General features: G+C 40.9%; 2 protein-coding genes across 6 annotated transcripts; one reads left to right on the top strand and one right to left on the bottom strand.

The window, feature by feature from the left end:
• Positions 1–754: 754 nt before the first annotated feature.
• LOC139574554 (uncharacterized) lies at positions 755–5,808 on the bottom strand. Of its 2 annotated transcripts, none has more exons than XM_071399254.1 (2): positions 5,609–5,808; positions 755–4,450 (listed from the first exon to the last, which is right to left on the bottom strand). In XM_071399254.1, the coding sequence occupies exons 1-2, from the start codon at positions 5,637–5,639 to the stop codon at positions 2,157–2,159; spliced, it is 2,325 nt and encodes a 774-aa protein (XP_071255355.1). In that variant the 5' UTR covers positions 5,640–5,808; the 3' UTR covers positions 755–2,156. The 2 variants fall into 2 exon arrangements, with proteins under 2 accessions (XP_071255355.1, XP_071255354.1); XM_071399253.1 differs by lacking the exon at positions 5,609–5,808 and adding an exon at positions 4,648–5,537.
• Positions 5,809–7,622: 1,814 nt separating this feature from the next.
• gsr (glutathione reductase) lies at positions 7,623–18,075 on the top strand. Of its 4 annotated transcripts, XM_071399257.1 has the most exons (14): positions 8,003–8,334; positions 8,870–9,029; positions 10,297–10,323; positions 10,549–10,637; positions 12,202–12,271; positions 12,445–12,592; positions 13,655–13,709; positions 13,840–13,939; positions 14,071–14,157; positions 14,486–14,656; positions 14,979–15,090; positions 15,354–15,485; positions 16,240–16,373; positions 17,412–18,075. In XM_071399257.1, the coding sequence occupies exons 1-14, from the start codon at positions 8,261–8,263 to the stop codon at positions 17,559–17,561; spliced, it is 1,509 nt and encodes a 502-aa protein (XP_071255358.1). In that variant the 5' UTR covers positions 8,003–8,260; the 3' UTR covers positions 17,562–18,075. The 4 variants fall into 4 exon arrangements, with proteins under 4 accessions (XP_071255361.1, XP_071255358.1, XP_071255357.1 ...); XM_071399260.1 differs by lacking the exon at positions 16,240–16,373 and having other exon boundaries at positions 7,623–8,334; XM_071399256.1 differs by lacking the exon at positions 8,003–8,334 and having other exon boundaries at positions 8,778–9,029.
• The last annotated feature ends 679 nt before the right edge of the window (positions 18,076–18,754 follow it).

Genomic DNA, 18,754 nt, shown 5'->3' with positions numbered 1-18,754 from the left:
GGGGCAAATCAAACACAACATCACTGAGTAACATCCTCCTTATTTTCAAGCATGGTGGTGGCTGCATCATACTTATGGGTATGCTTGACATCAGCAAAGACTAGGGAGCTTTTCAGGACGAAAAGGAACAGGATGGAGCTAAGCACAGGCAAAATCCTAGAAGAAAATGTGCTTCAGTCTGCTTTACACCAGAGACTGGGAGAGGAATTCACCTTTCAGCAGGACAATAACCTACAACAAAGCCAAATCTACGCTGGAGTTTCTTACCAAGAAGACAGTGAATGTTCCTGTGGCCAAGTTAGTTTTGTCTTAAATCTGCTTTAAAATCTATGGCAAGGCTTGAAAATTGCCATGTAGCCATGAACCACAACACCTTGACAGAGCTTGAATAATTTTAAAAAGAAAATGCTAATTTTGCACAATACAGGTGTCCAAATCTCTTAGGAGACTTAACCAAGAAGAGTCACAGCTGTAATAGCTGCCAAAGGTGTTTCTAACATCTATTTACTCAGGGGTGTGAATGCTTGTCCAATAAAGGTATATTAGTGTTAGATTTTTTATTAATCTTTAAAAATAAATGTTAGAATTTTTACTCGACTTTGACAGAGTATTTTCAGTAGATCGTTGACAAAAAAAAAGTACAACTAAATTAATTTTAATCACATTTTGTAAACCAACAAAATGTGAAAAAGGTTCAAGGGGGTGTAGACTTTTTTTAAGCCCTGTACATGTAAATAATACAGCAATGCGAATGTATGAAAAAAGATCTTTATTCAAAATGGCACATTAAGATAATACATAATATAGAGGACAGAAAACACTGACAACATGAGAACGACAACTATAATTGTTATTATGCGAATAACTCCCATTTAAAAGATGAGAGAAATTTCAAAGGAAACCAAAATACATGTACATTTAAAGATCTGCACCACATCTAAACAAGAGCTATATTTTGATAAATATATTGTTATGGTCAAACCTAAAACAACTCAATATTTTCTCTGATAATTTTACATAAAAAATACGGAAAAACAGATGATTGAGGGAGCGGTTCAAACACTTCTAGCAATATACAGCAGTAACCATGACAAAAAGTCCAAAGAAAACAAGGGATAACGATGGCAGGAACCACCTGGAATTATGGTTAAAAATGTAAAAGTCTAGAAAAGGGTTCAATAGAGTAGCACTGAGTTACTTTGTCCCACTAGGAACTTAAAATATTAATGTCAAGTCAGTCAACCATAATAAATGCAAAATATAAAACAAGAATGATGAGGTTGGATAATATAACCAAACTTTTTTCAGAGCTACAATACAAAAAGTCAGTGATCATTGGAAAGAGGTTTAGCATGAACATTCTATTCACTATGTGGTAACATTTTCAGAGTTCTGTAGTAGAATTGACAACTATTTATATTTTGATGTTAAAACACTGGTATCGGGTGGCAGCTCTAGCTACAATTGCTTTTTTCAGAGACAACGGCAGAGAGATGTGCCTGGTCTGGTCTTACGATGACAGTTGAAAAATAAAATTCCCTTGCTGTCCTCATGGCTATCATTCTATACACTATTTTTGTGTAGCTATCTAGTTAATTAAAGAGTGAGTTATCAACTTAAATACTCAAAACATCAAATTAGCAACATTGCTGGTGTTCTATTCTCCCTCGTGTCCGACTGTTGCCTAGTGTTGAACACAGTAATTCAATGCAGTCCGGCTAAAAGTAACCAGGGGGTTACATATTATTTTATTCAAAATGCATTCAAAATAATTGACATTCATTTAATTTAAGCAGTTGTTCGTCCATCAGAAAAAAATTACAATGTCAGTTCATTCAAATATACAATCATATTTACACAGATCTGTGCTACCAATGATACTGCAGCAAAAATGCTAATTGTAAAAAAAAAAAATATGATGCCTGCCTGAATACCCACTTGTTTCTCTCAATGGGGTTCAGTCTTTCATCATCTATGAAGTAACAAATTATATGAAATGTCTATCCATTATTAATCTGAAGCTCATCTAGGGACCCTGGAAATGAGTGCAAACCAACCCTTAATGGCGCAATGCATCAGACTCTTGATAACTCAATGTTTAGTGTTCTGTCCCCAGCAAATAAATCTATCATTTTCCATAACAATTTGCCATCACCCTAAGGAGAGGCCTTAACGGTACATCCAATCACCTCATACGTATGTCCCATTACTTTGCTCAACTTCATTTTCATTATGTGACATGTTGGACCAATGTCTGGAATCGTCTCCATTCCTAACCTCCCTCTCAGAACCAGAGGCTTGGGATGGTTGAGAACCACAACAGGTTGGTTTGGGCCTGGTTGCTTCACCAGCTGGTCTTCTTTCAGTGGAGTTGGGCAGATAATAACCCTGTCACCTGTGGTATCTAACAGGTGGGTGAAAGTCTTTGACCCAGATACCATGTCTCGTCGTCTTCTTTTCTTCCTTCGTTGGTTCAACTCAGGTGTGCAACGTTGAAGGCTACTTTCCTCTTCTACTCGTATCCTTTTCAATGAGAGCTTCAGGCAGGAAGAGAGTCTACCAGAAATGTCCCGCTTGTTTGCTGAACTTTTCCAGTGTCTGGGGACTGACCCTTTTTCAGTGTCAATTTGGCCAATCCAACTGTCCCGTGTGTTTACTGTTTTTTTGGCCACATTTGGAGGACTTTTTTTAATATTCAAAACTGTTTTCTTGTGAAGCTTTATTGTAACACTGTTATTTTCCCCCTTGGTGCTCAAGGGATTACTTGTTAGTGATTGGTTGTGTCTAGAACATTGAGCACTCTGCACCTGGTGACAGGTTTTTGGAATCATTTGAGGTGCATGACCAGAGGACAAACCCTCGGGGGCCATGTCAGTGTTTCCTGGCTTTATCTTGTGTTCATGCCCTTTGCACACTGCTGTTGTCTTAGCAGGTGTGAGGATCAAAGAATTCTTGACATTTCCTTGCTCTACCGTTGCAGAGGGTGAATTATTACCCAAAGCTATGGTCCGAAGAGCCACCGCCAAGAGTTGAGGGCTACTTAGAGAAAATACAGCTGAAATGACTGGGAAACCTTTTGGTCCTGGCACGTCATCTACTAATGGATTCTCAGATTGAGTCCAACCAGAGGTGATTGAGTCAGCCACATGACAAGTCTCATCCTCTTTAGGTTGGTTTGTTGGAGAGGGAATGACCAGGGTGCTACTTCTAGGGTTGCACAATACAAAAGACGACATTGCAGCAGGTGCAACAAAGGGTGATTTGGTGCCATTGACGTTTCCCATCATGGACACACTCGAGACAGCTGTAAATGAATGCAAGCGTTCAGATTTTTGCACAGAATCACAGTTCTCTTCCTTCACTTCCTCTTTCTTTATCTCAAATGGCTGATTTACATCTTTCACCATCACCAGCAATTCTTCAGAGTGTTTTTTCAGTTGTATGCCATTTGTGGAGGGGGCAGTTGTTAAATCCTTTTGTTTCTGGTTATTTAGTTGTCGGGTTGATATGTTGGCTGTGCAAGTTCTCTTCTTCACTGGCTTTTCTCTAGTTGGAGTGGCGTTGGACATAGATGATTTACACAAAGTGGCATTTTGTGAGGTTGTGGTCCGACAGGCTTTCACTACAGACCCATTAGATTGTTGTGAGACAAGTCTCAACTTGAGTTCCTTGGTACCATTAACTGTTTTCACCTCAACAAGTTCAACAAGGCAGCCAGGGGGGATGGTCCCCACTTCAGGGAAAGAGACAGTCAAAGGCCTGTTGTGTTGAATTGGTTCATTTAAAGGTGCCAACAGCTCCACCTCTACTTTGGGCAATATGTTTGCATCCAGTGTCCCATCCATAGGTCTTCCTTCATCCACTCTGGTTGTAATATTCTTAGTGCGCAAAGGTGCGACCCTTGTATTTAAGATCCCTGATAATGTGGGATCTCTGGGCAGAGCACTGGGGAGAGAGGCCGGTTTGGGACCTCTGGGCAGAGCACTGGGGAGAGAGGCCGGTTTGGGACCTCTGGGCAAAGCACTGGATACTTTCTCAGGAGGCGCATTGTGTATTCGCTTCATATGCATTTCAACATAGTCTTTCTTCACAGCTCTATAATCACAGAACTGACACTTGAAGGGGTGTACTCTGGTGTGCTGTTCTACATGGTGGTTTAATTCGGCCTCGCTGTATGAGACATGGTTACAATAGAAGCAGTAAAATCTCATTACCGCATGCTCCATAATATGGCTGCTGTAATCGTCAAAATCTGTGGTCAAAAAGCGACATTTCTCACAAAACCACACTTTTGAGTTTTTGAATTTGGAATTTACCACACACTCAAAGTCAAACTCATCTGGCCTTCTTGAATCCTGCACAAATGAACTGTGAGTGTTTTGATTTGCAGGATTCCCATTTGATAGGTTGTTCAGACCTGCTACTCCAGGTTGGGCTGTCTTCTTCCTTCCTGTGTAGAGAACAGAATAATAGAAATTAGTGTTGATTTATGCCCCAAAAATACATTATTAGTAACAACGACTGTACTCTAAATAGGTGTGCCCAATATTAGACCTATGATTAATTATTTCATTAATTTATAAGACAAGATCTAAGGGCATTCCATAGCAACTGCATTGGGGATAACGCATGGCCCAATGACTTTACCTGCTAGCAGCATGTGTTCCGTGTCCAAATCGACAGCCATACTCAGTAGACGGTTCTGATTGGAGAATCTCAGCTTGGATTGCCGAGCTGTGAATAAGAAACTATTCAACCCCGTTTTTAGATGCTACCCCTCCCCAAATCAAAATCGAATATGGATGCCAATTATTTGTTTTTGCACACACCTGTCGGTGTTTCACCTGTCTGTTGTTAGCTAATGAGTCCCGCAAAACAGCCAGGTGCTCTCCCAGACAGGGGCTGCATCTAAAAACTGGATTGAATAGTTTCTTGTTCACTGCTCTGTGTTGCAAACGGTAATTCTCCATTCAGAACCGTCTACCGATTATGGATGTAGCTTCGGGACACACGCTGCCAATAGCTAGGCATTGGACCATGAGTTATCTTGAAAGCAATCGTTATGGAATGCCCTTAGATTAATGCAATAATTAAAATCAAAGGTTTAATATTGGGCTAGTGCCTATTTTGATTTGGGATCATGCAACCACATGTCAACATTTAGATGACTGGACATATCACACAATCCATATAGATATGCTTGTTTCACGATGTAAACAACGTAATTGTAAACAAACACTATAGTCTCAAAACATGGTTCATCTTTCTGTGCTACCTAGGCATCTCCTCGCCTCTTATAAGAGAAGAACCCTTGCCGCTGACCTTCTCCAACGCGTTTTGAGGAAGCAAGTAGAAAATCAATGAATCGAGAAATAACTATGAATTTGAGTGGTTACATTTCTCCAGCCCCACCCTCTTTTCACCGTGAAATTGGCGTTTTCTCGCGTTGTTGTTGTATGAACTGCAGATTGCCCCTTTATCGAATTGAACATGTTTAATAATAATTTGAATTGTTTATCCCATGGCTGTTTTCCACGAGATTAAAACCGACAGAGGATGCTACGTTAGCCTAGCTACATTAGCATGTGACAATTTTGGGTGAACAAACCTTTGTTGACATTTTGACTTTGTGCCGTCATGTTCTGCTACATTTGGGACGCGCCGACTTCCATACGCCAACGAGTGGATTTCAAATGTTTGAAATAATCACAACATTTACAGCAAATACAATTTCAGCAGTTACGATGTTGCGTTTCTCCGTTATTTTTCTGCACATTCTTTCAGGTCATGTTGCCAGGTCAAGCTAAATTTCAGTTGCAATGACCACTCAAAACCCGCACAAAAGACCAGAAAACTAACCCTTTTTTTGCACGACAGGAGTTGCCACATTTATACAATAAAACCTTTTTCCATAACGTTATCGAGCCAATTAAGGCGGCATATCGTAGTAACTTGTAACGACATGAGAAGCTAAATTCGGTTTTCCTCAAAATAATATTTGTGAGCTATGACAATGTAATAAAGGAATTTGAATATGTTCAAGAGAAAATACAATTTGCACTTATTAAATTCGCCAGATAATTTTCCATCAATGGATGTCGACTTAACTCGTTTGACTGCTATTATTAAGCAATAAGGCACAAGGGGTATGTACCATGGCTAAGGGCTGTGCTTACGCATGACACAACACGGAGTGCCTCAGTACATTTGTTAGCAGTGGTATATTGGCCATATACCAGAAACCCCCTGAGTGCCTTATTGCTATTATAAACTGGTTACCAGCATAATTAGAACAGTAAAACAAAACAAAAAATTGTCATACCCATGGTATATGGTCTGATATACAACGGCTTTCAGCCAATCAGCATTCAGGGCTCGAACTAGACAAACAGAACTAGACAATCATTTGTGCCAGGTGTGATATCCCTCCTAAATAGCTCGGGCTAATGTTCCTATCAACTCAGTAAGGCCAGCAAGCTAGTCTTTAAAAATAAATGTTTTATTGGTATGTAACTGTTATAAAAGTTGTATTGTCAATTTTGTTTTGTATTTAAACATGTACATGACAATGCAACAAAATTTCCCCATGGGGACAATAAAGTCAGTAAGTAATAACCACCCAGTTACTAATTGTAAATAAATCCCCTTTGTGCATGTGTTTAACTACAGAAAAATCAGACAGGACAGTTTGAGTGATGAAAGCTGGACAGAGGATCTCAAAATCCCTGAGCAAGAAATACTTGGATGAAGATAAAAAAAACGAATGTTAGGAGATTGACTTGTCATTGCAAGAGACATAGGCTACAGACTAAAATCTGGGTTTATGATTGTAATTCAACTTTGCCATGGTTTGCTTAGATAAAGACAGTTAGCCTTTATCTCATGATGGGCCTACATCTAATTTCAGATAGTCTACAGTAGCCTAGACAAGATGTAGGCAAGATGTTAACTGAACGATTTAGCAGCTTGCTAAATTACCACAGACGAATTTAATCAACATGAATAGCGAGGCGATTTCGAGGTAAGAAGTGCCTGTGTTTCCCAATAGCCTGCTGAAATAGGCTACTGGGGTCATCATTTCAATCATTGAATTAAATAATGAGTATATATATATACACACTGAATATGATCAACAGACAGTTTTTATTTTTTCGATTTTTGTATCAAAGGGTAGCCAACAGAGGCAAATGTATCACTATCCACATTTATAGGTAGGCTATTTAGATTGTCAATATGGAGACAACTATTTCCAACCCTTTTCCCGTAAAACATGAATTAAACTAGAACTGGTGCACATCAATAAATAATGAAGACAATGCACTGGAAAACGAGATTGAGCGAAATTCGCTCGGAAGTGGTTTAAACTGCATTCTAATGTTGACTTTAATTAAAGAAAACGGCATCAAGTTATGCATGCTCAGTTCTTGGTTCTCGGGGCTGCCAGAATGGAAATTTGAAATGGAAGTTATGGAACACCCTCACGTGGTTCTCTTTATAGGGAAAAGTCCTCAATGAAACTGACATTAAATGGTAAAAAGTTGTCACAACGTGCGCGTGCTGTTCCCTCTACATGACTCAGCCAATAACAGTTGTGCTCTCTCAACACACACACCACTCACTCCACAATAGCCTACCTCCCTCCCCCCTGACAGTCAGCAGCAGGTCACAGTGAAATATATATGTTTTAATAAAAAAGCCATGGCGGCCGCGGTGTAAATTAGAAATAGTCCAAAAACCCGCAACCAATACATTTTCACCCGCGACATCGTTTTCAAAGTAGCCTAACCTGCAGGAAAAAAACAAACATGGCAACACTGTTTCAGGTTGAAGAAAGCTCTGAAGGCCTACGGAGGAAATGCGTGCGGGTCGAAAGAGATTTTTATTGGCTCCGATGGTCACGCGTGATCAACTCGAGTTAACCCCTAGCGGGATTGACATATACGTCCTATATTTTCGTCGTTTATCCAGCTGAAATATCACTGGAGCTATCATCCAAAAACGCCATTCCATACCTAATTTAGGAATATTTAGTGAAGCATTACGCATATGCTTGGCAACAAATTGCTCATATCTTTCTATAGCCTATGAGGTTTCGAGCTTTTATTTTGAAAGTCCTTTCTAACGGCTCAGGAAGTAGCTTTATTTTGTAAGCTGCATGTTGTATATACTTTGTTTCCATCCATTAAATGTGTTAAAGACGCGTTACAACCGAGTACACAGCAAAATATGTTAATATGAAATAAACTACAGACCGTGAAACATGCAGTGGGTCAAAATATGCAGACAGTCGCTTTCAAGCACTGTGAACACGACTTTGACAGTGGCACTGTCTAGGTGAGTCTATTTTTCTCTAAATCAACTTGAACTGTTTTTCTATGAATCATTGAATAACGTTAGTTGACTAATAATTTGTCAGCCATCCCCGTGCATGATCAAAAAGAAAATGAAGTTGTGTCCCCCATGTGGTGGCTTTAGCTATTCATATAAGATAGCCCTTAGGATGATGACACTGCTGATATTATATAGGTATTATCCTTCCATTAAAAAGGGTAGACTGTAGGCCTATATTTTGCCATTCATTCTGTCAGTGCTCCTCATATCACATATTGTGAGATTAGCCTATCATTGTAGGCTAATAGACTGCACATCACCATGACTATGTTAAAATTGTTTCTGGGATTTACAGACCATTGTTGCAATTCACAATGACTAAGCACTAGCTTTCACTTCGGGGATTGACCCTCCCATTCGCCCAAAACAACTGCGTCCGGTGGTGTGTGGGCTTCCTGGTTATGGCAATAATAATACCGTTTGCCCGGATGCAAGTTCTTCTTTTCTCACTCCGGCGATTGCTTTCACCCTCCTACAGACACAAACTTATCCGTCGGAGTATGGCCTCAGATGCGACAACCCGGTTCGATTTTCTAGTGATTGGAGGTGGATCTGGGGGTCTAGCCGGTGCACGCAGGGCAGCGGAGCTCGGGGCCACTGCCGCGGTGGTCGAGAGTCACAAACTCGGAGGTACCTGTGTGAGTAAAAAGTTATCCTGGTTATAGCCACTGTACTTATATGAATAGTTCCAAAAGCAACTCTGAAATGACATCGCATAGGCCTAATTTCCACGGTTCAGTCTCTGATATTCTGTAAAGTTGTCACGTGTAGTTAACAACGGATTCATTGCGAAGCCTCGAGACCATACTCTTTTTGTGGGATGTTTTTGTGCACAATGTTGTGGTTTGTTAGAGTTAAAAGCAGTGGGCACCGATCCAGCGCACGAGCATTCTACTGGTACATAATAATTTTGTTTAACAGTACTAGAGTTATGGCCACAGGTGTTCATCACCCCCTTCTCCACATTTCAGTCTATGGAAGATAAGCTATTATAGTTACCATGTCTGACATCCACAAAGCCTGGTCTATCTTATATAGCTCTAAGGAATTGTACAATCTGTTGAGCTAAAGTGTATAATGCAGGGATGGGCAACTTTGATGGTGGTGGGGGCCACAAGGAAAACATTTTAGCAGCTCCTCTGTGACAGCAAAGAGAAACCTTTAATTTCAAGTTCATTTCCTGCAATTCTACCATTTTACCATGGGGCGGAGAGAATATTTAGCAATTTTAAACAAATTTCATACTATTCCACTCATTTTGCCATGGGTTGGAGAGAAAAAAATGGCAGTTTTACAGCTAATTTCCTGCCATTCTACAAAACTGACGATCAATAGATTTGACCATGCTTACTACAAGTTTAGATAGCTTGACTAATTTACCAATCTAAAAAATGTTAGCTGACATGGGCTAATTAAGTAACTGCTGATGCACAACCAAATGTCAAAATGTAATCTTGTGTATTCTAACTCTCAACAGTAAGTAGAGACCCCAACTGAGTCCCTTCCCCCAAAAGCATGTATATAAAAAAATATTTTAAAAGTCCTACAAAAGCTGCCAGTTGCCCGTCCCTGGTATAAAGTATTGCTCTCCCACACAACATACCAGAACTTCTCCAATCTGAGTTGGGGCAATGTAATTTCAGAGCTGTGGCCAGTATTCTTGCAAAATGCAAGACGATTCTTCGGCTCCCCATTGCTTTGCCTCAACATCAATCACACACACCCATGTTTCTTGGGTAGGAGCATGGATGGTTCCTTTTCATACATTGCTATTATATTTCAATTACTAGATATTTAATGATGCAATGCAGTTAACTAATTCCTTGAAGGACTTGACACTTCCTGTGTTCGCTTGATTTTTAGTCATGCTCATGTTTGTCGCCTTTTTGTCCTTTTCTTCTTTAGGTCAATGTCGGCTGTGTACCTAAGAAGGTATTGTTTTATAGTCAGCCTCCTGGTGGGGGTGGGGGTGGGGGGTGGGGGGCATGTGTAAGTAGCCTAGGCACTGTTAGTAGAGTAAGTTTTGTGCTGTGTGTGTGGAATATTAAATACACATTTATTAAACACACACATGATTTATGGGTATTTGTAGGGTACAGTAATAAAAAGGTCCAGAAGAATGTGATCCCGCAATTAAGTGTTTGTTTTTGGTCTCAGGTTATGTGGAATGCTGCAGTTCATGCAGAATATCTCCACGATCACTCTGACTATGGTTTTGACGGCGGACACGTTCGCTTCAGCTGGGAGTAAGTATCTGACTTGAAGTCGCCACAGTTGACGGACTTGTTCTGAAATCAGCCTTTCCTCTCACACCTTAAATTACTGCATCCTGTCAACTTAGTTAGAGCCCTCACACACCATTTCTTGTTTCTTTTTGCATTAACGTGTTAATGTGATATTCTTGCACAAGGCAAGCCTTTTCTTTGGTTCCTCATTCTTTCATGTGGGGGTGTTTGTGTGCTTGCATGGGTGTGCGTGTGAAAGGGTACCACACATTTCTATTGATGTGAAATGGCAGATTCATGATGAGACATTGCAGATTTTTCATGAACTGACCTTTAAGATAACAGAGGCTTTGTTAAGATGTTGTTATTTGAACTATCTGCAAGTCATGCTCCTTTTGTTCCCCATCCAGTTCTCAGTTTACATAGCAGTCTGTTGCCCAACTTTAGCCTTCCTTTGCTTTAATCTATTTGGCAACTAACTCCACACAGATTCTGTTACCCAGGTGACTGGGATTGATAGGGTAGACTAAGGAGGTGGCCACAACCAGTTAAAACTGATATCATTTAATTCGTCATGTGCAACATAACATGCTGTTTTTCAATTATTATTATGCCATCAAGCTTTTCTGTGAGCGCACCAAATTTACATTTTGACATTATGTGCAACATTGGAACATATTTAGAAATTTGTGTTTATAAAATGAATTAATGAGTTATATATTTTTATTTAACTAGTCAAGTCCAGGGCCTCCCGGGTGGCGCAGTGGTCTAGAGCACTGCATCGCAGTGCTATGCTGCGCCACCAGAGTCTGGGTTCGCGCCCAGGCTCTGTCGCAGCCGGCCGCGACCGGGAGGTCCGTGGGGCGACGCACAATTGGCTTAGCGTCGTCCGGGTTAGGGAGGGTTTGGCCGGTAGGGATATCCTTGTCTCATCGCGCTCCAGCGACTCCTGTGGCGGGCCGGGCGCAGTGCGCGCTAACTGAGGGGGGCGGGTGCACGGTGTTTCCTCCGACACATTGGTGCGGCTGGCTTCCGGGTTGGAGGCGCGCTGTGTTAAGAAGCAGTGCGGCTTGGTTGGGTTGTGCTTCGGAGGACGCATGACTTTCGACCTTCGTCTCTCCCGAGCCCGTACGGGAGTTGTAGCGATGAGACAAGATAGTAATTACTAGCGATTGGATACCACGAAAAATTGGGGAGAAAAGGGGATAAAAAATTTAAAAAAAAAAAAGAAAAGAAAAAAAAAAAACTAGTCAAGTCCGTTAAGAACAACTTCTTATTTACAATGACGGCCAAACCCTAACGACGCTGGGCCAATTGTCCCTATGGGACTCCCAATCACGGACGGTTGTGATACAGCCTGGAATTGAACCAGGTTCTGTAGTGACACCTCTAGCACTGAGATGCAGTGCCTTAGACCGCTGCGCCACTCGGGAGCACATCAGTAATTATTATCACCAATGATGTCATCCATTAATATCAGTTTTGACTGGGGTAATTGATCATAATCGCTGCGCCACTCGAGAGCCCAAATTAAGAGGAAAATGTCTCCAGTTCTGTAATCAGTCCTTTTTTCTTTTGTGTGCAGAACTATTAAGACCAAAAGAGATGCATATGTTAGTCGGCTTAATCACATCTATCGCAACAATCTTGACAAGGTAAGCTTAAACCAGTTCACTGACTGGAGTGTATATTTAGCTTTCCCTCATCATCCATAAAACAGGTTTTGACATGCATAGACATACACCATAATAGCCTATATTTATGACAATTGTGTTTTTATTCACATGTTTGCACCTGGAACGGAATGGTAACTGGTCGTCTCCCACAGGCTAAAATTGAAACGATTCAGGGTCACGCCAGGTTCATTGACGGCCCTGACCCCACTGTTGAGGTGAATGGGAAGAAGTACACCGCGCCTCATATCCTCATTGCCACAGGAGGGTTCCCTTCTGTCTTGAGTGACGATGATGTGCCAGGTAAGACTACACAATTAAATTGTATTTGTCACGTACACAGTTTACAGCAGGTATAAAAGGTGCAGCGAAATGCCTTGTGTGCTCGCTCCCTCAACATTGCGGTATGACCTAGGGTGCATATTTAAATGAACAACAACCTAAAAAAGTTATTTGTGAAAAGTGACAACCCTTTTGCCATTCTTTATCTAGCATGTAATTTGTGTCTATTTAAGCTTCAGAAAGGGTTAATGAAGTCTTCGTTAAGTTTGAAAAGTTATGCTTTTACCATCTAAACCGCTGTGAAATATATTTTCCATAACGTTAAATATTGTATTTTCAGCTGTTTGAAGGTGGTAAAAGACGCTAAAATGAAACTTAAGAACGGGAAGCACTGAAAAGATCTACCGCTTTGTAGACTTGCTTTCAATGAGAATTACAGATCTATAACTTAAATTTCTATGTGAATTTGGTTGGGTCCCCCAAGAAGTTACATATTGTAGCTTTAAAGTATAACTGATCTTTCGATTAAGGTATTGCAGTCTACTATGTAAAATTGCTATACCTAAACGTTTGCTATATGCTCATTGTTGCTGTTCAAATTGTATACATTGATCATTCTTTTTATTTTATCAAATTATTTTCACAGAATTTTTATTTATCCTGAAGAAATCGTGCTTTTCAAATATAAAATGAAATAATAAGCTTGGTTAAAGTTAGAATCGTTATTTGCTGCACCCATTTTTGGACTTATAAATAAATGATAATGAAACCCATTCATTCTTGAAGAATATAACTTATAAATGCCTCATGAGCTTAGTTTAACTGTCGTACCGGTCAGAACCCAAAATATAAGCTTGTTTTACTCCAATGTTTGTAAACAAAGTAAATGTCAACAAACACTGTATAGCCTCAAAACATGGTTAAAACGATAGTTGTGACACTAAGGACGGTCAGCCCTTGCAAACAGCTCTGTCTATGATTTGAAAGTTTGAAAGTGCGTACATTTCTCAGGCCCAACCAGTAGCTCTTTTTAGTGAAGAGATCCTTTAAGGATTCTAGCTTTAACTTTTCATATAATTCCAGGGGCAAGTCTTGGCATCACCAGTGATGGCTTTTTTGAACTTGAAAGCCTTCCTAAGTAAGTTTAATGTTGTTAAAGACAATAATTTCCATCAGAGATATTGATATCTTGGCTTGGCTGTTTGACAGATTGTGTTGTGTGCAGTGTAAGTTTGTGTTTCATCCTTTTAAATGTTTCCTCCCAACAGGCGCAGCGTCATAGTGGGGGCTGGATATATTGCTGTGGAAATGGCTGGCATCCTTTCCACACTGGGGTCCAAAACATCCATCATATGTCGACAGACAGGGGTAAGAACCAATCCAGGCAGACATTGGCCCATATATCATCCCACAAACACGAGTGACAGTTTTTAGAGGTGTGGCATGTACAAGAGGTGGCCACGAGGGCATGTCTAATCCTTTTTACCTTTCCCCTACAGGTGTTGAGAAACTTCGACACCTTGATAAGCTCAAATTGCACCAAAGAATTGCAGAACTCTGGCATAGAGTTGTGGAAAAATACTCAGGTAAAAGCATTTCTTTAGTGATGATAGTCTATAACTACTATTTTTCTTGTTTTGAGTAGCATTATGATTATAATGCATCCAACATTTTGTCAATGAATGTATGTATAACATGTACATTGTCCTTCCACTGTTATCCCAAAGTGGTCATTATTGTTTCGGTGAGATCAACTAGGTTATAGGCAGACTACGCAGAATCACTAGCTACCTTACATCCCAAATAACTACTCATTATGTGATCCTCAAGATAAAGTGATTCTGCACCTTGCCTTGCTCAAACTGATCCTCTGAAACATGCTGATAGTCTGCTATAACCTGTGTCTGCTGTCAGGTGAAGTTGGTGAGTAAGACAGGCAATGGCCTGTTGGAGGTCACACTGGTCACCAAAGACCCAGAGAAGAAGAACGAGGAGGAGATAATCGGCACCATCCAGGAGGTGGACTGTCTGCTATGGGCCATCGGCCGAGAGCCCAACACCGCCGGCCTCAACCTCAGCCAGATGGTGAGGATCACTCCTCAGACTGTTTACAAAGGTCTCTAGAAAAAAATGTGGAGATGTTGCCAAAACCTTTTATAGTTACAGTACGTGGCAAGGGATTCGGAAACGAGTTTGGAATGCTGTACACTGCGATTCCATTGCCTGCATTGCTCACTGTTTTCTCATAGATGTTGCAAAAAGAGAAATGTAATGTTTTTAAAGCAGCTAGAGCTACATGTATGAGTGTTGTGAATAATAGTCCCAACGATTTCAATATAAAGTACAAACCCTGTGTCAGTGTATGGGATGTGGCAGCTTACTGAAGGTTGGATGTCTTATTCGACAGGGTGTGGATATTGATGAGAGAGGCTTCATCGTTGTAGATGAGTTCCAGAACACCACTCGCCAAGGGATCTACGCTGTAGGAGACGTGTGCGGGAAGGCCCTCCTTACTCCTGGTAGGCTGTTAATACTCATCAGGGGTATGGCAGACAAAAAAGTGGCCATATTGAACCATACTTGTGTCTAGTTACAGACATAACTTCAACTGTATACAGCTTGCAATTCACCTAAGAATCATGTTGAATGTGAATAGATTGTCTGTAATGGATAAGGAAGAAGATAACTATAAATATAATCGCACAGTGTACCGTTGATAGTTCAGACACATTTTTGCATTGCAAATTTCAATTGGGACATTTTTTCTGTTGGGTGTGGGCAGTCGCCATTGCAGCGGGCAGAAAGCTGGCACACAGACTGTTTGACGGCAAGGAGGATGCCAAGGTCGACTTCTCCAACATTCCCACGGTAGTTTTCAGTCACCCACCCATCGGCACGGTGGGCCTCACGGAAGGTGAGTGCGCTCTTAGCAAAGAAGTCCTCAAGTGGATGGTTCCCCTTATTGTAAATGTTCTCGGCTGAAGTGGGATGAGTTGGCGTGTTTCTCTGTCAGTCTGTTGGATAAATAACCAGCCTGGGCCCGGTTTCCCAATAGCAATGGAACTTAGGCGTACAAGTGTTTTAACAATGCATCTTTCCTACAACGGACGGCGTTGTAACATGCATTTCCCAAAAACCATGCAGAGAGAATGTTCGCTAAGTGCATCGTTGAGGCATAGTGTGGATACTGATAGGATTGAAAGAAAGGCAGTGCTGCTCTCGGATCGGCTTTCTCCATTGGAATCTTACCTTAACATTAGAATTATTCCACAATACTGATGACGGATCAGCTCCTAGAAAGATATTATCGCCTATGGCTGCAAATATTATTCTAATGCTTACCCTAAAATAATGCACTATATCAAGACATCATTGCGCACGCATGTTACACATCATAAACTATATTGAGGCAAAAATTAAACAAATAACGAGCGTATTCAAGTGCAACTTTAGCGATAGTTTTGGGGAAACAGCTTGGAGAGTTAACGATGCTCCTACGAAGGTTCTTATGATGAACTTAGCCTTAAGATGCTTTTGGAAAACCGGGCCCTTGTCAAAAGTAGCACATGTTTTAGGGAATAGGGTGCCAATTGGAACGCAGCCTTGTGTTTGTGTTTTTCATTAGTAGAGAAGCTGATGGTCTTACATTTGGTCTCCTTGTGTTACAGAGGAGGCGATTAAAAACAGGGGGAAGGAGAACGTGAAGTCTTACATGACCTCCTTCACCCCCATGTATCACGCCATCACCACCAGGAAGACTCAGTGCATCATGAAGCTGGTGTGTGTGGGCAAGGAGGAGAAGGTGAGAGGCCCCTTAAACCTGGTCCTGGAGACCACGGCAGGTAGCCTAGTGGTTAGAGCGTTGGGCCAGTAACCGAAGGGTTGCTGGATCGAATCCCCGAGCTGACAAGGTAAAAATCTGTTGTTCTGCCCCTGAGCAAGGCAGCTAACTTGCTGTTCCCCGGGCGCCGAAGACATGGATGTTGATTATGGCAGCCCTCCGCACCTCTCTGATTCAGAGGGGTTGGGTTGAATGCGGAAGACACATTTCAGTTGAATGAATTCAGTTGTACAACTGACTAGGTATCCCCCTTTCCCTATATAGAAGTAATTATGCTCAAATTGAAAATCATTTAGGCTCCAGAACACCTAATCAAGGTGTAGATTTCATTAAAATAATCCAATGTTTGAACTTGTAAACAAGGGTGCATGGTATTTCTCTCAATGCGACTCTGTGCAGACAATTGCAATGTCCGCTTTAGGTGAAAAGCCGGGAACCATTGTGGATTTGACAGCTCTTACGCAGTTCCACCTCCAAAACGGTCAAAACATCAGCTATGCGGATTTCGCCTAAAGCGGATCTGATTTGAATCTGGCCCCTGATCAACTAATGAAGCCCTTGATTTGATGAAGTAGGTGTGTTCATAGATGGGTTTGAATAAATCTTTGTTCATTAGGCACTAAACGGAAGAGACTGAAACAGGGAGGGACTTTTTTGTAAAATTGTACATTTTTGTATTTATTTAACCTTTATTTCACTAGGCAAGTCAGTTAAGAACAAATTCTTAATTACAGTGATGGCCTACACCGTCCAAACCCGGACGATGCTGGGCCAATTGTGTGCCGCCCTATGGGACTCGATCCAATAGGAAACTATCATTTTATTTTTCCGTTGCGATACATTTTGAATTCTACATTGCATGCCCTAATGAACACAACCCAGGATTGAATAACACTACCCTAGACCCCTCTATATTCAGCTCAATGAGCAAACCATTCATGCCAGCATGTTTAGCCTGCCTCAATCTAACAAAAATGACCTATCTCTTTCCCCCCCAAGGTGGTTGGCCTTCATATGCAGGGCATTGGCTGTGACGAGATGTTGCAAGGCTTCGCAGTAGCCATCAAGATGGGCGCTACTAAAGCAGACTTTGACAAGACTATTGCCATTCACCCCACCTCGTCCGAGGAGTTTGTTACGATGCGTTAACAACGCAAACATCTCGACGATCCTTAATTTTCAATACAACACCAGCGAGAATCACTATACCAGGAAACAAGTGGCTCAACCGTCTTCTTTTGCAAGGGCTTGGCAACTCAATGTTCAATAACAGCTCTCTACTTCCATTTTCTTTCATTTAAGTGACCTCTTTTGTGCACCTCGTATGAATATTTTTGAAAATGCCTAGATGGACCAAGACAATGAAGTTACTGCTTTCTTCATCTGTACTGTGGGTGTTTAAGCATTGCTTATCAATTTATTAAACATGCAAGATTTTTCTCATGACTGTGAAATGGAAGTGGGGGATCTTCTACAGGCATTGTTGTCAAGTCATTGCGTTGGGAGTAAGGATAACTCTCTCCTAGTGTATGTGAAACCCTGATTGTCAGTCATTGTTTTAGAACGCTGTAAACACTGCCCCCAATTACCACCACTACTAGGTCGCAATTTCACTACTACTGTATTGTAATACACATTGAATAAACCTGCAGTTTTTTCTTAAGTATTGTATCATGTTTTATTTTCCACTTCTTTGACACCTTTTTAATGCCAATTTTTAGCACTAGTTTTTGCTTACAATTTATTTTGGAATTTGGTACGCTTTCCGTGTTGAATTAACTATCTTTGACCCATGTATGCCTTTATGGTAGATGCAGGGCCTAAAATGTACTCTTTGGTCCACCAGCCACTGTGGCAGGTAGATTTTTTTATTTACAATTACACCCAACAAAACACAAAAACGGATGAGCATTTTTGTAATGTTTCTAAAACAAATGTATTACTAATAAGTAATTTGGTTTATTCTTGAATTTATTTTTAACCAAATTATTAGGAGACCAATGTTCACCTGCCCCTTTAAGTGCAGGAGGTTACCGTGGTAACGGGTTTTGATTCATTTCTGTGCCTGTGAGATTGAGTCTGACTAGCGGAAGCGTTAATTTCTCTTTCCTAGCAGTTGAATTTCGAACGTTGAAGAACAATCTATTTTGTAAACAAAACAATGGAAATAACCAAGAAACACAAGCACAAAGTCTTACTTCAGTAGACTTTCGTTTCAAGTAAATTAGACCAACTTGTATGCCTATTTCACTCACTCAGCTGTATGTACGCACAGACCCCTACAAGGCAGTGTTGCAGCGCGAGGTGGAATAGGCTATAGGATTTGTAGTTCTTTGACTTTG

This window comes from Salvelinus alpinus, chromosome 4, assembly GCF_045679555.1.
Source record: "Salvelinus alpinus chromosome 4, SLU_Salpinus.1, whole genome shotgun sequence".
In the NCBI taxonomy this organism is placed as follows: Eukaryota; Metazoa; Chordata; class Actinopteri; order Salmoniformes; family Salmonidae; genus Salvelinus; species Salvelinus alpinus.
This window is presented reverse-complemented; position numbering and strand designations above follow the sequence as displayed.

Excerpts from the sequence above, each read along its gene's own strand:
- LOC139574554 (XM_071399253.1), bottom strand. The coding sequence starts at position 4,687 with ATGGCTGTCGATTTGGACACGGAACACATGCTGCTAGCAG. Across the intron at positions 4,451-4,647 it reads GGAACACATGCTGCTAGCAG|GAAGGAAGAAGACAGCCCAA; the intron begins GTAAAGTCATTG and ends TTCTCTACACAG.
- gsr (XM_071399256.1), top strand. The coding sequence starts at position 8,793 with ATGGCAATAATAATACCGTTTGCCCGGATGCAAGTTCTTCTTTTCTCA. Across the intron at positions 12,272-12,444 it reads ATCGCAACAATCTTGACAAG|GCTAAAATTGAAACGATTCA; the intron begins GTAAGCTTAAAC and ends CGTCTCCCACAG. Across the intron at positions 14,158-14,485 it reads AGTTGTGGAAAAATACTCAG|GTGAAGTTGGTGAGTAAGAC; the intron begins GTAAAAGCATTT and ends GTCTGCTGTCAG.